Source organism: Cotesia glomerata, linkage group LG4, assembly GCF_020080835.1.
Source record: "Cotesia glomerata isolate CgM1 linkage group LG4, MPM_Cglom_v2.3, whole genome shotgun sequence".
NCBI classification, from domain to species: Eukaryota; Metazoa; Arthropoda; class Insecta; order Hymenoptera; family Braconidae; genus Cotesia; species Cotesia glomerata.
Genome location: NC_058161.1, coordinates 20,622,703 through 20,643,997, shown reverse-complemented (window position 1 = coordinate 20,643,997; position 21,295 = coordinate 20,622,703). Strand labels below are relative to the sequence as shown.

The window sequence follows — 21,295 nt, the reverse complement described above, 5'->3', positions numbered from 1 at the left end:
CGGCGAGTGTAATGGAATATTATTATCACCCTGCATATCGACTCCTACGTGTCGAATTAGCACGCAGCTCTGGCCTCTCTCTTATCTTATAGCATCTCACCATGGCTATTAACTACCAACAGGCCCTTACTCATAGTGATAGTCATACTAGCAGTAATAGTGACAGCAAAACTGGCTGAAGAATAAATAAAATCCATCCTAAGTTGCAAGTTCCAGGTCTTGGGTTCACAAGTATGACTTTTGTTAAATTCCACTGTACTTTTTTAAATATCGACATTTTTAAAGATATAAGCTCATTCTGATGTTACACTCATCAAGAGCTTTCATTTGAGTACCCACATGCATTTTTGATATATTTTTCATATATATATATATGAGAAATATATAAAAATTGCATGTGGGTACTCAAATGAAAGCTCTTGATGAGTGTAACATCGAAATGAGCTTATATCTTTAAAAATGTCAATATTTCACAAGATAAAAGGTAATTTCTTAATTAAGGTTGTTCGGACACTAATGCACTTGTGAATATCAAAAGCTAATTTTTTGATATGTTATGAACTGCAATCTCATACGTCTAAATTAATTTTTTGGATTAGATCTGACAAAAGGTTATCCTTTAATAAATTATTAAAAAATTGAAATTTAACATGTAGCCTATAGAGACTATTGGCGGATTTCACATATATCGATTTATTTGACTACCTCATAGGAAGATTAAAAAACAAAAAACTTGTATTTCAGTCGATCAACTTTCGTAGAATACGTTAAAAATAAAATGAAAATTTTCTGACAAAAGCTTTTAAAGATATTTTAATGCAAAAGATGAGAAATTCACGAAAATTTCAGGCCGACATATTTAAAAATAAATAAACCACGTGATTCAGCGCAGTCTGGCAACATTGCACAGAACAGAACGCGCGAATTTTGAATTTTAATAATTCCCGTGTATATTTATGGGTTATGTTTTTCAACTCAACACTACACAGCTAGATAAATATAAACAGCTGTTATGCGCGGTGTTGTCAGGTCTGAGTTTTGTGAAAAAATACTTGAGTCAAACGTTGACTATTTATTGTTTTTGTTAATGAAATTATTTAATTATTTTAATTAATAATAATGTAAGGTAACGGTTAAATTATAGTAATGAATTTTCGTATTCAAATTTTTAATTTTAATGAAAAAAAGTTTAGATTCTATTATGACTTACGGAGTACTGTCCGTGCAACCTTAAGTATCTAGAGATGGAAAATTTTCGAATGCAGCCTAAATACTTATCTTAATAAATTGACTATCGGTAAGAATGAAATGAAACAAATTCAAATCAAGACCTTAGCAATGACACTAAATTTCACTAAAAAAACCTATCATATGACTATCCTAAAAACAAAATTTTTGTGACAGCAAAACTGCCTGAAAAATAAATAAAATCCATCCAAACTTCCAGGTTCTAGGTTCCACGTCTTGGGTTCACAAGTGTAGGTATCCCTATGGATCTGTTGAGGAATGGGTGACTCTTTATACCCGGCACGACCTGACCATCCGCTATCTGGTATCCGCTATCCAACTCAGTTCACGTGTACCCAATGTTATAATGCCGCGGATAAACTCGTTGAGGTTAAATTAATGGCAGTGTGTTGGTTTAGGAACCGAAAGACATTGAGACAATACAAAGCCGACTAAAGGTTCCAAGGGACTAAAGGCCAGGACGATCACCTACCAGAGAATGTACTGATACTAGTAGTAGTAGTAGTAGTAGTAGTAGTAGTTGTAGTTGTAGCAGTAGTAGATGTTGTGTTGTTGTTGTTGATGCTGTAGAAGCTAGAAGAGATGACAGGGGTTGGAAAAACCCATTGTGTTACGACTCCCCGTGAGTTTGTCGTGACTTCTTAAAAAGTTACTAAAGAAGAGACCGGACAGAGACAGAAGACAGAAGGAGAAATATCCATCCTCTTCTCCTTCTTTTGATTCTGATCCGGGGGGGATCGCTCGGCAGTCAGCAGCCGGCAGGAGGACAGTATCTTCTTTTTTTTTTTTTTTATTTTTTTTTTCAGGGTTCTTGCAGCCATTTTCTTCCCTGTCAAGGATTGATATCGAGGACGTTTTTTCTAGTGGATCCGGAAGCTGACGTGTACGCGACACGCATTGCTTTTTAAAACAAAACCCCAACACTGCCAATGCCTGTCAGTTCCTTCAAATAGTTGGCAAAAAACTGCGGAATCATTTAGATACAATAAAGGACTAGTTTTTGCAGCTTGGATCCTTCGACGGGAATTAATTCCATTATAAGATGAGTGATCGCAAGCTTATCATTGAGTAACTCAATTACTCAGAAGCTGATACTGAGATACATGTCCGTCCAGGTTGGAATACATATATATTGATGTATGGTGGATATGTTTGTGCAAACGGGAGAAATCTTCAGTTGACTGAACCCCGGCGAGTCATTGCCTAATAATGAACCAATGCAGAAGGCAACTGGATACTCGATTGCAGAGTATCATTTCCCACGGCGGAGTTGGTCAAAGCTTAGCCTGCGAGTTAGGCGCCGGATCGTTATCCAGGTAGCTCAATAAACGTAATCGGGCATCCACTGTCGTCGGATATATTTACTTATATGCTTATGTATGTTTCCGTCTATCCATTAGCCAGGCAAATGCCTCGGGATGTGTAACCAGACGATAACGATATGAGAGAAACCCTCCAATCCGCTCCTAATCAAGAGCAAGACCCCCAACTCACGCATTTCTTTCATTCCAAACGGTACTATTTTTCCTTTGTTGCTCATGCTTGTATTGAATTTGTGCATACAGCCGAATTAAAATTTAAATCGTAGATTTAGTGTATTAAAAGTTAAAAACGTAAGTTCAACGTATTGGTTAAAATCGTTATTTGAACGTCAAAAACGTTAGTTTTACCAATTCAAACCGATAAGGAGTGAAAATAAGTAATATCAAAACTATTTAGATAACTACATGCTTTTAAACGGAAGTACGATAGTGTTTTTTCAATTTTGCTAGGCAGAATTTCAGTTTTTTGGTTTAAATTCTACCATCCGATAAAAATACTTAGTACGAATTTTTTACTTGTGAAATGGTTTCCAAAATGGTTTTTTTCGTAGGTATATGGCTGTTTAAGAAGACTACCAAGTGTTTAATTAAGAACCAGTGGTACTTGGAGTATCTTTGGGTACTTTCACAGCTAGGAAATTTCGCCTTAGAAGCTATCAAGCTCATTTTTCTTTTAAAAAGTGTCTATCAGACGCCAAATGATCAACTAGAAAGATAATTTTGAGTACATGAATAACGATTTTTGTAACTTTTGATTTTTATTATGGATTATATATTTTTTTTTTCAAACAGTTGAATTTATTCTTTTTTGAAAATATTGAATCTACATTTTTCACGTCCAATACATTAAACTGATGCTTGTATAAAATTAGTGCATACACTCCAAGATTCTTCAGATATGTGCTTTGTTGAAGCTTTCTCAGCAAGCGCTTCAATCTACAGTTTATAATGAAGGTTTATAAATAATAATAATGATGATGCTGATGCTGATGTCGATGGAATCAATAACGCCGGAGGTGGAAAGATGTCTGATCCTCGGGGTAACGATCGTCAACTTTGAGCTGGTCTACGGACCGGGATAATTTCTCCTGGGTAGATAGATAGCCGATCGTCGACCTCCATCAAAAGCTTAACTTGCTCACCCGTTTGAATGTACATTATATTGGTGTTTAGTTGGATCTAGACGAGGGTGTTATTAAATGGAAGAGCCAATTACCAAGTTTAACTACTCAAAAGTTTTAACATAACCTATGGATTAAAAAATGTATTGTTGGAAAATCAATCATCAACTGAATCGTTTATTTGAGAAACCCTATAAGTCAAAAATAGTAAATTTTTCAGGAGAAGCAAAAAACATTTTTCTCGGTTAAGTTTGCATTAACATCATGAACCAATGATGAATAATAATAATGTTAGTATCCCGAAAAAATATTCGAGCGTGGAAAAATTTAATTGTTAATTACTACTATTCATAATAATGATTTGAAGTTGATTGACTTATGGGGTTTCTCATCAAAACGAACAAAATGGTAATAAAATCATTAATTTATTAATTTTTCTCCGTCCATCATTTATTATATTTATAAAATAAAGTACGAAATATATATTGGAACTACAACTAACGAAAATTATAATAAATCATCTATTTTTAATTTCAAATTAGTCAACTGAGAGTCTACAATAAAACAACATTTTAATTTATTACAATCTAACTTTATAAAACTAAAATTGCAAAGATTATTAAAATCAAAGTATTTAACAGTAAATATAATATATTTTTATTTGGTTATCATTAATTTCAGAATTTAAATCAGTTAAATCAGAGTCAACTATAAAACAACATATTTTTAATTTTAATCCATCAAGCTAGTATTGTAACACTCATTAAAATTCAAGTATTTAACAGTAAATTTATTTTCTAATTATCTAATAATCAATCATTTTTAAATTAAAGTCAGTGAAATCACATCAAACAATAAAACAATAATTTAATTTAATTTTTCAAACCCATACTGCAAAAATGATTAAAATTTAAGTATTTTGCATTGAAATTAATTTTTCTACTCAGAAGAAGTTTTTTTGAAAAAGAAAACACAAAAAGAAATTCATTTTTTGAATTTTGAAATTGAATGTTTTTTCGAAAAACCCCATAAGTCACTGACTTATAGGGTTTCTCAACTAAACGAGATTTATATCGACCGATTGGTTAGGTCTTGAACACGGATTTAAGATTTTTTGGTGCTGGTATAAGTGAGGGGAAATTAAAAGAACCGAAAAATGCAATAAACCCGATTTCGAAAAAAATATGACTTGTGGGGTTTCTCAAATAAACGATTCAACTATCTGTTATTTTTTTTCCTCTAGGTAGAAAAATTATTTTCAGTTAAATATATTAAATTTTATAATAATCCTGGTTGTATAAATTGAAATGAACAATTTAATCGAGGGACAGTGTGAGCTGATTGGGGTTGATCCGATTGCTTTTTAGTTCCATTAGTTGTTTCACCCGAGCTGTCCTGGCACGTATTCGGGTCCGATACCTCCGGGGTATGGGCAAACAAATGAAACGTTCGATAGTCGCACAATATGGCGGGTATTGAGGCTATCCTCGTCACGTTATAGTAAAACCCACCGTAAATTCAACATCTGGCTGTCTTTCTTCAGCTTCAGGGTGAATCTGGCCCCCCTCAGCCTCAACCAAGAGCTTCTATTCCAGCACCCAGAGTTACAGAGTTTGAGATACTTCACTTCGAAAAGGGAAAGGGAGCCAGAGAGGACTCTGTCTGATCCATGACCAAACATATCCAGACGAATGAGAGAAATTCGTTGACCCGTGATATACTTATGCCAATATTTACACGGTACACTATAAAAATGAATATCCCCGGCGAAGAATTCTCGGCGAGCTTTTTCACTCTTTGGTATAGAATGAGGATATATTTACTCCAGTACTCTGAGAGAAAAGAAATATAAATATTTTCCGAGATAACTATTGCAATAAAAAGGATTGTTGATGTTTATTATTGATGAGAAGGTATATATCTGAATTTTAATAAAGATACTAAAGTGAGATTTAATGGAAGACTGCGGTTTGTCGGTATCTCTGGACGTTTGAGCACTTGGTGTTCTATTGGTATTGATATTGACCAGTTACCAGTCAGTGGCACACTTGGATAGATGAGTTGTCGAGTTAAATTGAAACTAAAGGCTATTGTGGATGATAGTGGCGAGAATGGTCACGAGGATGTCGAATATTGGGGAAGCTAACCTAAACAACGGTTTTACTGGCCCGCGGAAGTGTAACGGGGACAATAATTGAGAGCAACTGCCCGTAAATGTCACATTTTAACGGCATGTTCACGCGTGTTTATGTTTACACTCTCTTTTTTATACAAGGATATTTATTCATGTCTCAATCATGATTAACGGGCACAACCAGTGGAAATTTTCAAAAAATCGATTTTTTCATATTTCGATAGGTTATGGGGCATTCCACAGTGACTGGTGGGACATTTGACTCTGGAATTTCATCAATTGTATATAATTATGTGACCGAAACTTATACCATAGTGAAATTTATCTTATAATATAGAAGAATAACTAATTAACAACATCCCTTTGACAAAAACCTCGATTACTTTTTAAGTTTCTCGTAATTATCATTTGACTGAGTACGACTGGCGGGACTAAGAAAAATCCTTCTCTCTTACCAAAGGTATACTTAAAGTCCAATTTCAGTTTGACCATTAAACTTTTAAAAAATACTTCCCTCTCAATAAAAAATTAATCCTGCAAACATTCAATATTATGAAGAATTAGACTGATTACCTACGTAGAAACAAGTAAAAAAATTTGTTTTTATTGTGACTGGTGGGACAGGCATTTGTGACTGGTGGGACAAGTACAAAATGTCTACATAAAGTTGTTGATTAAAAAGACTTTTATATTATTTCAACCTTAGAAACATTAATGTTTATATATTTAACTATAAATTATTTAGAATAATTAGAAAAAAACTAATTAAAAAACACAAATAAAGGATTTAGCATGCTGACAACACGATCTTGATAAACTTAGGTGTTAATTAATAACGAATATAAACAAAATTTTTTCTTAAAACTATAATAATAAATATGTTAGTTAATAACAAACATAAAATGAATTTGTTCTTGAAACTATTGAAACAATATTTGACCCGGATACAAATTACTACGGCTGAAAAGTTACTAGGAGAGAAAAATCGATTTTCTTATTTAAAAAAAATTTTTAAATTTTAGTCACATGAAACACCCCTTATACCTTTAAAAATAACATATTAGAATTCCAAATCGATATCTCAAATAATTTTTGTTACAGCCATTTAGCTTTGTTTCTTCAAAAATTTTACTGTATATTCTTTAAATATCTATTAATATACCCTTAAAATAAAAATTCATACAGGAATTTTTTAAATTTTAATTTTCAAAAACCAACAATTTTTTTAGGCTGTTACACTGGTTGTGCTCTTTAATAAGAAAATAAACTAATAAAATTTGTTAAATCCAATCACATGATATTCTTCAGAACGGAACACGCTTGACTTTTTTTTTCATAAAGGCTGGGATATAAAATCGCGATGGATTTAATAATAAATAGAATAAAAAGTGTAACCGGGTAATGGGGTTAGCTGGCAGTAGATGAATTCTGGTTTAGCAGGAATGCACGTACATCCTATTTCAAAAGTAAGAATTTTTCTATAGACCCTCGAGAGGAATAAAATGATGAGTTTGGTGAGCAAGTCCAGTAGGAACGTCCGTTCAGGAGTCTAGACTCGAGTCTGGATTGTTGATGGGCTGCATCTATGAACTGGTACTCGTAGTGACCGCTGACCACTGTCCATTAGATCCTCCTAGAGTTGGCCGTTTTCCAAATATTGTTGGTTATAACTATAACATGAAAATTTTAGCGCTCAACTCTCCGGTAGTTGGATGATATTGATTTTTCCACGGTAACGACCAGTGAATAAATAACCACTACAAAACATAGAACATTTGGATTTGGGTGATGGTGCTACCGAGGAACTGAAGAACTGAATAACTGAACAAGTTTCTATATGTTATATGTATGTCCCTGTTGGTCGGTATGGCTGAGAAACGTACCGATAGCAAGTAGGGGGAGTAAGTAGATGCCAGTTGAGAGGCAATGGGATTCAGTGGTACGTGTTTAAAGGAGTGGAGCTGAGAGAGATGAAGGCGATCGTCCAGCTGGTCCGCGTGCACAAATTCCCACGAGAAAACCCAACCAGTGTCTCCTCTCTCTAGCACGGATCCTCGATGCTTGCTCGTTGCTACTAAAGAGGACCCGAGATATAGAGCGGCAGAACTCCATAATAGATCTCCTGCTCCCGTCGTTGTTTCTTCTTGCACCGATGATTGTCGACTCGCCGATGCATAAAGTGTTAGAATGCCAGATGCTAAATTTCTCAAGATATTCCAAAGGCTTGTTTAACCAGACCTATTTTTATTGTTTCATTATTCAGAGATAATTTCGTCAAATCGCTCGACAATATATACCTACAGTAGCGCTCAAAAGTATTTTGACAAATATATTTAATGGTTTAATTAAAAATAAATATGAAACACAATAATTATTTATTTATTTTTTTAACACCTTTTGAATAAACTACAGAATAGTGTCAAAGAGGTTCTTATTCGTAATAAAAGAAAGTTTAATTTTTAAAATATTAGGAAAATGGTGGCTCAAAAGTATTTTGACATTTTTGAAAAAAAAACTAATTTAACGCATAATTATAATTTACAGCAATAAATATATTAGTATTTAGTAGCATATCCCTTGGCCTTTATGACAGCCTTGCATCGCTCCGGCATTGAGTCGATTAATTTTTGTAATCGACTTATTGGAATTTGATCCCACTCATTTTTTAGAGTTTCAAACAAAGCGTTTTTGTTTGAATAATTTTGGGTTTTTACACTACGTTTCAATTCTTCCCAGAGATTTTCTATCGGATTCAAGTCGGGACTTTGACTTGGCTACTCAAGAACTTTAACTTTTTCACGATTTAATAAGTCACTAATATGCTTTGATCTGTGTTTGGGATCATTGTCTTGTTAAAAATACCACTTAGCTGGCATGTGATGTTTAGCATATGGTAACATCTGAGACTTTAATATATTTGCATACATGAACCGATCCATTTTTCCTTCTATTCGAACTAATGGTCCAACTCCAGACCGTGAAAAACATCCCCAAACTATCACACTACCACCTCTATGTTTAACTGTGGGTATTTGATACCGATAATCGTATTTTTTGTTTACTGGACGCCGAATGTACTTGATACCATCAGATGACATTAAATTAAATTTACTTTCGTCACTCCATAAAACTTTAGACCACTCTAAACTTGACCACGATATATGCCGTTTCGCGAACTCAAGACGAGACTTCCTGTTTTTTTTCGCTATTAAAGGTTTTTTAGCCGGTCTTCGGCCATATAACCCTAGGACCTTTAAGCGTCGTTTAACAGTAGAAACATGAATATCTACGTTATATTTTTCTTTTAATTCATTTTTTATCATTATAGCGGACATCCGTATATCATTTGCTGATAACTTTTTTATAATATGATCGATGTAAGAAGAAGTTTTTCTTGGGCGGCCTGTTCGAGGCTTACTTTCGACAGTTTTTCTTTTGTTATAGACTTTATTCCATAAGCTAACTAACTGTCGAGACACTTTAAACAAACGAGCAACTTCTGTTTGTTTCAATCCTTGTTTTAATGCATTAATAACGGCTTTTTTAAAATCACTAGAATATTCCTTGCACTTAGGCATATTGAAGTAACCACAACAAGTAAATATATGTAATAATAAAAACTAAGGAACAAGTAATCTGCGAGAGTTTTTCAAGTCAAATGCGTGTCAAAATACTTTTGAGCTCACGGTAAGTCAAGTACGTTCGGTGGCGCGGTGTGTAAACAAACAAATTGTAATTTGATACGCTTAAATAGTCGCAATTACACTACTCTACATTATACTCAATACATTTTCCGATAGGCTTTTATTTTAAAAAAATATTAAAAAATTTTATGTTGTCAAAATACTTTTGAGCGCTACTGTATTTATGGGACTAAAATTTAAAAATTTATCTAATTTATTATTAAATGTTTATATTTTACCAATTTGTAAAAAAAATTTTTTTTAATCAATAAGAAAATCGATTTTTCTCTCCTAGTAACTTTTCAGCCGTACTAACTTGTATCCGGGTCAAATGTTGTTTCAATAGTTTCAAGAGCAAATTCATTTTATGTTTGTTATTAACTAACATATTTATTATTATAGTTTTAAGAAAAAATTTTGTTTATGCTCGTTATTAATTAACACTTAAGTTTATCAAGATCGTGTTATCAGCATGCTAAATCCTTTATTTGTGTTTTTTAATTAGTCTTTTTCTAATTATCCTAAATAATTTATAGTTAAACATATAAACAATAATGTTTCTAAGGTTGAAATAATATAAAAGTCTTTTTAATAAACAACTTTATGTAGACATTTTGTACTTGTCCCACCAGTCACAAATGCCTGTCCCACCAGTCACAATAAAAACAAATTTTTTTAATTGTTTTTACGTAGGTAATCAGTCTAATTCTTCATTATATTGAATATTTGTAGGATAAATTTTATCTATATTAATATTGTTATCTATATTAATATTATAAAGAGGAAAAATTTGATTGTTTGTTTGTTTGTTTGCATCGAATAGGCTCCGAAATTACTGAACTGATTTGAAAAATTCTTTCACTGTTGGGAAGCTACACTATCCTCGGATGACATATGCTAGGTTATATTATGATTGATTTTGAAATTTTATCAAATATTAAGCAATCTATTAGTGTATTTTATGTTAATAATAAAATTTTATTTTTTTTCTGTTGCAGGTGAGTGAATTTTTTACAATTACTGTCCTTACAAATTTTAATGGTAAGAAATATTTTTATTTATATAAAAAAACACCTATAAGTTTAAGCCAATGCTATTAAAATGTTTTCGTAACACCTCCCCACTTGAAAAAATTCCCCCTACGACTTTTTGTTCTTCTATATTATAAGATACATTTTATTATAGTATAAGTTTCAGTTACATAATTATATATAATCGATAGAATTCTAGAGTCAAATGTCCTACCAGTAACTACGGAATGCCCCACATAAGCCTAAACCAAATGAACTATGACTTTAGATATCCGTTAGATCCTCCCCTATATAAAAAATCCATATAGAAAACCAGCCTGGATTTCCACATGGCGTTTTCGGATAGATTCTCATATGATTTCCTTTATAGGAATCCAGGGTAGGATCCTACATAGATTCCCATATTAATCAGGCGAAAAAAAATTTATTTAAAAAATTAAAAATAATTATGAAGTAATTGCTATTGATTAAGTATTCATTGAAATTAATTCTGAAAAACGAATTTTGTAATTTTATCTAATGAAAAAATTGCTCGCGTCTGATGGACTTGAACCCGGTACCTCATGGTTGACATTCTTCTACGCTACTTGCTGGCCTAAGTCACTCTTACGAGGTCTATGTTTATTCCATTTATATAAGACACTATAGGAATCCATATTTCCTTTGTGGATTCCCATATAAGTTCATGTGGATTTTTTTTTTATAGATTAACTAAATGAACTATGACTTTAGATATCCTTTAGATCCCCTGTACAATATCTATAAAATTTCCCACTCGTAAATCCTCAAAATGACATAAGAATCTTCCCCCTAATCCAAATTAGATCTCCCTAGAAAGTAACCTTGAGCTTAAAAGTTAGTATCTAACAATTATCAATTCAATATAAATTATGTGGATGCTCAATAATTCAGGTTTATCGGAATCAATGAAGATAAATCATAGTACCTCGTAGGACTTGCTCAGCATTTAATATATATGTGTAGGCATGTATTGTGCAGATGGTGCGTTAACCAGGAGTTAAAACTACCTCCCATACAAATGCTAATGAGTTAACAGATCTGTTAATGACTGGCAAAGTACCTGCTGGGTTTAATACGACCCTCGAGATCATTTTAACGTCTATTAAATTATTTTGGAGCACATACCAATTAACTCCCGATTACGCGTAGGTTTAATATAAACGATATATATTTATATTGTGTGTGTATGTGTGTATAGACGATAAACCTAAGGATAAATTATTGGTACTTACCCTATTGTTCTGTTCTCGGGCACCGCAAGTTTGAATCGTGGCTTTAATCTGTAACAAAAAGATATTTCATGTTTAATCGTCTATTCTATTCTCGGATCCACGCAGAACCCATTAAAATTCTTGGATAATAAGGGAATATTTTTTGTGTTAGTGTTATCGCGATTACGATTCTCCCCTCTGTTATATATTCTATTCTTGGATGGATTGTTATTAAAATATTAAATCTCAGGCAATTACTGGGTTTTATTTTTTTCGGGTTAATTTATTCTGTTGCGGTGGGAATAAGAAATACTAAACAAGTTAACTTAAGAAGAGTCTTAAATTTATCTGGTATCTTTTGTTGTATTGGTGGTGAGAGCGAAACTGAGGTTCAATTGCACCACAGTTTACCCACTCACAGAATCCACCGTGAAGAGTTAAGAGTAAAGAGTTTACTTGAATACCTTCACTGGGATTACGCGGGTTTACGGCGGAAAATAACCCCAACATCGTCCTCGTAAACTTCCAGACCAACAAACTATCATGCTAATTTTCTGACCAGTATAATATATATAATCATAATAATATTTATTGGCTTGGTTTATTTACCTTTTTAAATTACCCATAAATAAATAAATCTTTAATTGTTTTGAGTTTGTGGAGTAAACAGTGGGAAAAAAAAAATTTTTTCTTTTGGTAGATTTAGTGGATGGTAATCTATATTATTAAAAGGATAAGAAAAAATTTTTCATATATTTAGGCTGCATTCGAAAATATTTCTAGATACTTAATTAAGAAATGACATTGTGACTAGTGAAATATTGACATTTTTAAAGATATAAGCTCATTCTGACATTACACTCATCGAGACCTTTCATTTGAGTACCCACATCAATTTTTCATTTATTTTATTTATTTATTTATATATATATATGTATATATGAAAAATATATCAGAAATGCATGTGGGTACTTAAATGAAAGCTTTTGATGAGTGTAACATTGGGAAGAGCTTATATTTTTAAAAAATATATTATATGATTAAGAAATGACCTTGTATCTTGTAAAATATTGACATTTTTAAAGATATAAGCTCATCCGGATGTTATACTCATCGAGACCTTTCATTTGAGTACCCACATCAATTTTTCATATATTTTATATATTTATGTATATTATATATATTTATATATGAAAAAAATATCAAAAAGGTATGTGGGTACTCAAATGAAAGCTTTTGATAAGTGTAATATCGGGATGAGCTTATATCTTTAAAATACATATTGCATAATTAAGAAATGACCTTGTATCTTGTGAAATATTTTCAAAGATATAAGCTCATCCTGATGTTACAGGCATCAAGACCTTTCATTTGAATACCTACATCAATTTTTTATATATTTTATATATATTTATGTATATTATATATATAAATATATGAAAAATATATCAGAAATGCATGTGGGTACTCAAATGAAAGGTCTTGATGAGTCTAACATCGGGATGAGCTTATATCTTTAAAATACATTGCATAATTAAGAAATGACCTTGTATCTTGTGAAATATTGACATTTTCAAAGATATAAGCTCATCCTGATGTTACACACATCGAGACCTTTCATTTGAATACCCACATCAATTTTTCATATATTTTATATATTTATGTATATTATATATATGTATGTATATAAAATATATCAAAAATACCAGTGGGTACTTAAATTAAAGGTCTTGAATTCCTAATTTTTTAAAAATTAGCTATCTCTTTTCAATCAAAAATTATACCTCATCGAAGTCACCGAAAACGTGATTTTCACTGTTTTGATAATTTTAAATGGCCGCCATTTCTAAACTAATCGATCGATTTTGCTTATCTTCAAACTCATTCAAGGTAATTATCCAAAGAATATTTATACCAAGTTTCATTTAAATCCGTTGAGAATTCTAGACGCTATCGTGTTTACAAGCCGCATTGTATATATGCATAAATATATAAACTTTTGAACCAATGCTAATTTTGAGCCTTACTCAACTACATAAGAGATAAAATGACTAAATTTCTACAAAATCTACCTAATAAAAAGACGAACTAAAAAAATTACACGCTAGCTAAAATTAAACCCTAATTTTAAACGATCTCATTAAAACTTAAAAATACAAGAGCTGTAATTATTTTTAACTGTAATAATTTTATCGAGGAATTAAAAATTTAATAAATAATTATTTAAGATTAACCTTGACTTGTACTTGCGGTTGAGCACTTAAAGTTAATATTACACATACAGTGGCGCCATAACTAATTCTATGAATCCAGGAAGACACGCGACAAAAATTCCATGCATCTCCGAGCGTTGTGGTAATTTTCAAACCTCGCTACTCCACACTCGGGTTATGTTATATATATGCACATATAAACGTGCTCGCCGCTTTTAACTGACGTGCGATACATATATATTATACGGTACGTTCTTTTCTATATAGATATAGATATATATTTATATAAAATAGCAATAAGTCTCATAAAATATATCCATATTTACGTGTATAAATTACAAATTTTTTTATTTTACTCTAGAAAAACCTTTTTTATCGTCTCTCGGTCTCGTGTCAACGCGATATTAAATTTCAGATGTGAATTTGTATTAAAAGTAATGGCTCATGTTTTTTTTATTATGTTACTTTATATGAGGATTTATTTCGTTAAATTATTATTTCATTTTAAATCTCAGCACACATTTATATTTTATTTTCATTTAATTACTTCTTAAATTAAAATATACTAGCAACTTTGCCGTGAATTTTAAACCATAAATAATTGAAGTTTTGTTTTATTAAATAGTGGCTTTTGTTAAATTGTACTGTAATTTCTTAAATATTGACATTTTTAAAGATATAAGCTCATCTTGATGTTACTCTCATCAAGAGCTTTCATTTGAGTACCCATTTGCATTTTTTATATATTTTTCATATATACATATATATAATATATATAAGTATATAAAATATATGAAAAATTGATGTGAGTACTCAAATGAAATGTCTCGATGAATGTAATATCATACTGAGCTTATATCTTTAAAAATGTCAATAGTTCTCGAGATACAAGGTAATTTCTTAATTACGGACATTTTTAAAGATATAAACTCATCCCGATGTTACACTCATCAAGAGCTTTCATTTAAGTACCCACATGCATTTTCAATATATTTTTCATATTTACATATATATATAATAACATGAAATATATGAAAAATTGATGTGGGTACTCAAATAAAAGGTGTCGATGAGTGTAACATCAGGATGAGCTTATATATTTAAAAATGTCAATAGTTCACAAGATACACGGTCATTTCTTAACGATGTAATATGTATAATATATATTTTAAAGATATAAACTCATTCCGATGTTAAACTCATCAAGAGTTTATCATAAATATATAAAATATATGAAAAATTGATGTGGGTACTCAAATGAAAGGTTTTGATGAGTGTAACATCAGGATGAGCTTATATCTTTAAAAATGTCAATAGTTCACGGGATACAAGGTAATTTCATAATTATTAACATTTTTCAAGATATAAGCTCATCCTGATGTTACACTCATCAAGAGCTTTCATTTGAGTACCAACTTGTATTTTTGATATATTTTTCATATATACATATATATAATATATATATAAATATATGAAAAATTGATGTGGATACTCAAATGAAAGGTCTCGATGAGTGTAATGTCGGGGTGAGCTTATATCTTTTAAAATGTCAATAATTCACGAGATACAAGCTCATTTCTTAATTATTGATAATTTTAAAGATGTAAGCTCATCCTGGTGTTACATTCATCAAGAAAATTTGTCGGGTGCCTGAAGGAAGACCGAAGTTTTGTTGACCGAAGTTAAAATTTTTCTTTAAATTCTATTCTTGGTGCAAGTCATTTTTTCTTATCATAAATACTTGATACAATAAATTTTTATATTTGATAAAGATTTTTAGATACTTTAGGGAAGCAGCGCCACCTACTTCAGCTGAAAATAAAATTTTCTCACCTTGAGAAAATTTTTCTCGAGAATATTTGATACCCATTTTATATTATTTTACCGTGCAATTATACATATTGAATGAAAAAAAATGATGAAATATTATTTGACATGTTTATCAATAAAAATGTTAATGAAAATTAACTTCTATCTTTATATTTAATTTTTTGGAGCAAGAGAGGAATTTTCTCAAGACAAGAAAATTAACTTCTATCAAGAACTAAATTTTTTGGAGCTCTCGGCTGAATTTTCTCAAAACAACAAGATTTTCTTGAGTTAAATAAATTTTCTTGGATCAAGATACGTATTTCTTAAAGCAAGAGAATTCATTTTGTTGGAATAAGTGAAATTTCTTCAAAAAAAATTTTTTTCCGCTCAAGAAAATAATTAGGAAAAATATTTTCTTGGCTCAAGTGAACCTACTCTCATCTGAAAAAAGTAGTAGGTCAGTATTTGAGACTGGCATGCGTGTAAACTGACAATGAGAGGAGGATAAAAAGAATGGGGTGATTTTTTACGGGTTTGAGCAGTGAAATTGTTAATGATAGGTCACTAAGATCGCTGGAGAGTAAAGAACCGTAGCAAAGTGCCGAGAATTAACTTATGAAGCATCTCTTGTAGTACACGGAATATAAATAAATCCGACGAAAATAAAATAAAATAATAATAAATAACCTTTGGGCTTGAAATAAACCTAATGGAGGTAAATCTTTTAAGTGTAAATATTAACTTTTTAAATAAATAACCCCCAGAATGTCATTATTATTTATATGTTGTGCTATTACTTTATTCGAAAACTTAAGAGGGTCCTCGGAATTATTTATATTAATATTCTTAATGTTTTTCATTTTTTAACTTGTTTTATTGCCTTAGACAAGACAAAAATAATAAATATTTTTATTATTCGACTCTAAAGAGAAGCGTGTAGTAAATTTCCCGATGAAGGTTTGATAAAAAGTAATCACTGTAGACGGCGATATTTATTTAAAGCGGCGCGACGCAAATTGGTTATTTGACATGGCAACAAAAGTCGGACAATTATTTGACATGAATTTACCGAAACTCCGGTAAAATAAATCCACTCTATTGTTATTATAACTCTTTTATTTTGTTTTGTTTTGTTTTGTTATTGTTATTGTTGTTGTTATCGGCATCGAATTCGTCCTTGGTTAAACAACTGAAACGACATTCGAATAATCGATTAATGTCTATCCGGCCACTGCACAATGTCCATTCATTCAAACAATTTTTATTTATATAATTATTGTGTTTTAATCTTATTTGTAAATAAAACCTGGTAGTTGTTTGTCATAAGTTAAAAAAAAATGTTTTTTATAAAATGATATTATTAATAATATATAACTTGTGTTACAATAAAATAATGACATCAAAAGTAAAATTAGATCTGTATGAGAGAGTAATTTTTAATCTAGACTGGTGAGGTATGCAAATTAAAGTTTATTTAATAAGCATAAAGATGCAATTTAAAAAAATTTTACAAGTTATCGCATTCAATAGTTATTTTGCAAAGAAACAAAGTTCTAAATTTTGAGACTTTTTAAGAATTTAAATTTCTGTCATTCCTAAACTATTTAATTAAGAAAAATATATAAGTATGCAAATTAAAACTTACTTAATAAGCTTTCAGATGGAATTTACAGAAATTTGATAGGATATCGCGTTCAATTGTTATTGCACTGAAATACGGTAAAAGTGAAAATTTTTGTGATTTTTAAAAATTTTTGAATTTCTGTCATTCCTAAACTATTTAAATTAGAAAAATAGATAAGTATGTAAATTAAAGCTTATTAAATAAGCTTTTAGATGCAATTTACAGAAATTAAATATGATATCGCGTTTAATTGTTATTGCACGGAAATACGGTAAAAGTGAAAATTTTAACGATTTTTGAAAATTTTTTGCTCTCATTTCTAAACTAATCGACCGATTTGGCTGATCTTTGAACTTAACCTCGAAAATTGTCCTAAGAATGAGTATATTGGGTTTTATTGAGATCCGTATAGAATTGCGGGAGTTAGAGAAGAGACAAGGCCGGTTGTATCGTATCTATACACATAGATACATAAACTTTTGAACCATATGCATTTTCTGAATCTGCTTGACGAGCCGAGTCTAAATATAGCAAAACTTTTCAAAAGTTCCGTTATGAGGACCAATGCAATAGATTTCTATGAAATCTACTAATTATTGCTACGATTTGAACTCGGTTAAGAAATTTGAACTTGTATAACGCAGAAAAATTTTTTGCATGGCAAAATTACCTTTAAATATGAAAATGCTCGGAATTCTTTTGATATAACCAATAATAGAGACTTTAATAGAATAAAAAAAATGTAAATCAAAAAAACGAATAACAAGTATGTAAAGATAAATCCGAAATGCGATAAAATTCTTAAAGTTCCTTGGAGAGTGGACGAATTCCTAAAGCAAGAGAGTCGAGTTTGAATCGACCCAGATTCCTCGCCGGAAATTAACTAAACTAAAGAAAGAGGCTAAATCAAAAGAGAAAAGTCAGTAGTCAGAAGTCGGGAGTCGGCAGTATCTGGATAGTTTTCAGCAAAGTAAAGCGGACATAGAAAAGAGGACTCGACTCGGTGTAGACGAAACAAAAGCGATTACTAACGAATCCGTTTCGACTGGGGACGAGAGAAGCCCGGGAGGGGGCTGGTATGTTAAATCTTGTCTTGTTTTAGCTCCTTGTGACATCTCCTGGCTGGAGGTCTTTCTCTGGGCTTTATCTCTCCTCTTCGCCTCCATTCGGTTCTATTCGGTTGGAGCTAAAGGGAGCCGGGCGAGCTAGCCGCCGGCGAATTCCAGGGGTTGCACTGGGCGCATATTATTCACGAGCCGGACGGATCTCGCGCGAATTCATAAAGCGCCCTTTGTACGGTACCTACTTTGGGTATGTCGACGCTCTTTATGCAAATTTCACGGGCCGCTGCGACGCGACCCTATCATCACATACAATATATGTATTTTGCTCCGGGATACTGCCAACCACCAGGACGAGGTGATGCTGCTGCTACCCCTTTGCTCTTGTGCTTTTTATAAATTTACATTTTTCGCGCTCTTTGTCATTTATTTTCAAGTCTCATCTCGCCTTCTCATTATTTCAAACTAAAGATAAAAAATTAATTAACTGCACGGGAAAAAAATTAACTTGAATCAAGAAAAAAATTCTTGAACCAAAAAAATAATTTTTTTAAAGTTTGAATCAAAATAAATATTTTTAAACCAAGTAAAATTTACTTAAAATATATTTCTTAGTTTAAAGAGTTTCACGCAAAGTAGTCAAATTTTTGAAACTTCCTGAAAATTTGTAAATTTAATCTATGTAGAATAATTAGTTAAAAAAATTTAAAAACAGTAGACTTCCAAGGTATTTAAATAAATAATTAGGTTTAAAATTGTAATTTTTACATGTGAATGGAGATTCCACCAGCTGTGTATTTGGTTAAGAATTTAAGGCAATTAACAATTTAAAAAAAATTTAATTTTCATTGAATTTGATTGAAAAAATAATAAGCTAATGATTAAAACAATAAAAAAAGTAGCTTTCCGAACGTATTACGGAGATATTTTATATTTTTTATGAAAAATCACTCGGAACTTGCGTTGTTTAAAGTCTTGTATTTGACTTGGCAACACCGCTTGCGCAGTTACCCAAAGCATAAGTAACCGCGGTTTTTTAAATGCTACAAGATCTTAGTCATTTTAGTTAGACAGTAAACATAAATAAATTTTAAGGTTAGGGACACTCTTTTTGTGTTGTCAAGTGTATACCGATAATTCAGAGTGCTATATTTTTTATTAGTCAATTAAGTGTTAATAATTAATTAATGAGTACATTTATCGGAAATTTCCTCAAAAATGTTATTAATTAATTTGAAAATTAATTTTAAGAAGTATTTCTACGTATTATTCTTTACACTAGAAGAGTACTTGGATCTCCTTATAGGTAATTTTGCCATCTAAAAAATTTTTCTGCGTCGTAAGATACAAGATAGACGTTCAGATTTTTTCTTAACCAAAAAGTTCTGAGTTCGAATCCTAGCCATAAACTTTTTAATTCGAGTTAATTTTTTAATTAAAATGTAACATTTAAAATAAAAAAAAAAAAATGTAACTTATTTTTTTACGTCTTAGAAATTACAAAAAATGTTCTTATAAAATTTTCCGTTCACGTTCTACGAGTCTTTTCGGTAAAATTCTTCTCACAGCGCATCCCCAAATGCAATTACAACGATTAGCGCTCTCAGTGTCGCAATAGTATTCTTCCTAGCTTAATTTTAATTTTTATTATTATTTTTATTTTCTCTATCTAATTTTGGGCTTGCATTTAAAAGAACATATTTATATGACATTTAAATGCCAACTGTAATCTCTCTTATATTTCATATTACCGCAATTTCACTAACTTTATTTAGTTATTTCATTTAATATAAATAACACCCGCGATTGCCTTTTTTTCCCAGATATTTTATTTTTCTCCCGTTGATTTTATTCCATTAAATTTTCTTTTTTTTTTTTTTATTTTTTTACCGAGGTTTTTCCTTGAATCCGTACCGAGAAATTCATGAAATATTTTACTGTTTCATTTGACGTAGAAAAAATATAAAAAATAGTTAAGAGGAGGGAAAGCGGTACCAGCAGAGCAGGAGAATGTCAGATGGAAAGAATAAGTAAAGAAATGCTTGAGAGAATAATAAAAGAGTATTGGAAGCTTTACTGCGCTTCCCGGATAGGAACAGAAGCCCCAAGCTGGAACCTCGCGGACCGGGAAGCTTAATTTCCTCAATACATCACTCGGGACCAATTAGACTCGCTAAGATATTAAGACCGACTTTTAATCCTGACACTGACCCACCTCAGGTTTAACTCCAATTTCCGGGAGTTTGCTACTTTTTTCCAAAGACTCTGTCCTAATTAAAAGATGTTTATTAATAACCGATATCAGTTGTTAGCTATTCTTCCCTGGTTTTATTAATTTTTCACACTGATAGAAAGATTTAGTAACAAAATTATTAGTCATTTATTTGGGAGAAAAAAATATTTTTTACCCATCAATATTATTTGTTACAGTTTAATGAATCATTTTTTTAATCTAAATAAATTATATTAATAAAAACAAAACCTTGTTATATCAAAATAAATATTTGTTTCCACCAAATAATATTTGAATCGTTTATTTGAGAAACCCCATAAGTCAAAAATACTAAATTTTTCAGGAGAAGCAAAAAACATTTTTCTCGTTCAAGTTTGCATTAACATCATGAACCCATGATGAATAATAATAATGTTAGTATCCCGAAAAAATATTCAAGCATGAAAAAATTTAATTGTTAATTACTACTATTCATAATAATGATTTGAAGTTGATTAACTTATGGGGTTTCTCACCAAAACGAATAAAATAATAATAAAATCATTAATTTATTAATTTTTCTCCGTCAATCGTTTATTATA

The 21,295-nt window shown here is 31.0% G+C and overlaps 2 protein-coding genes across 6 annotated transcripts in view; one reads left to right on the top strand and one right to left on the bottom strand.

The window, feature by feature from the left end:
- LOC123263825 overlaps positions 1 to 21,295 on the bottom strand; it is a 300,526-nt gene that overhangs the window by 122,979 nt on the left and 156,252 nt on the right. For all 3 annotated transcript variants that reach the window (XM_044726843.1, XM_044726846.1, XM_044726845.1), the window contains one exon: positions 11,793 to 11,840. In XM_044726843.1, coding sequence (XP_044582778.1) covers positions 11,793 to 11,840 — 48 coding nt within the window. The remainder of the gene's footprint in view (positions 1 to 11,792; positions 11,841 to 21,295) is intronic.
- LOC123263828 (autophagy-related protein 16-1) overlaps positions 1 to 21,295 on the top strand; it is a 289,529-nt gene that overhangs the window by 142,667 nt on the left and 125,567 nt on the right. The gene's annotated exons all lie outside the window — the stretch shown is intronic.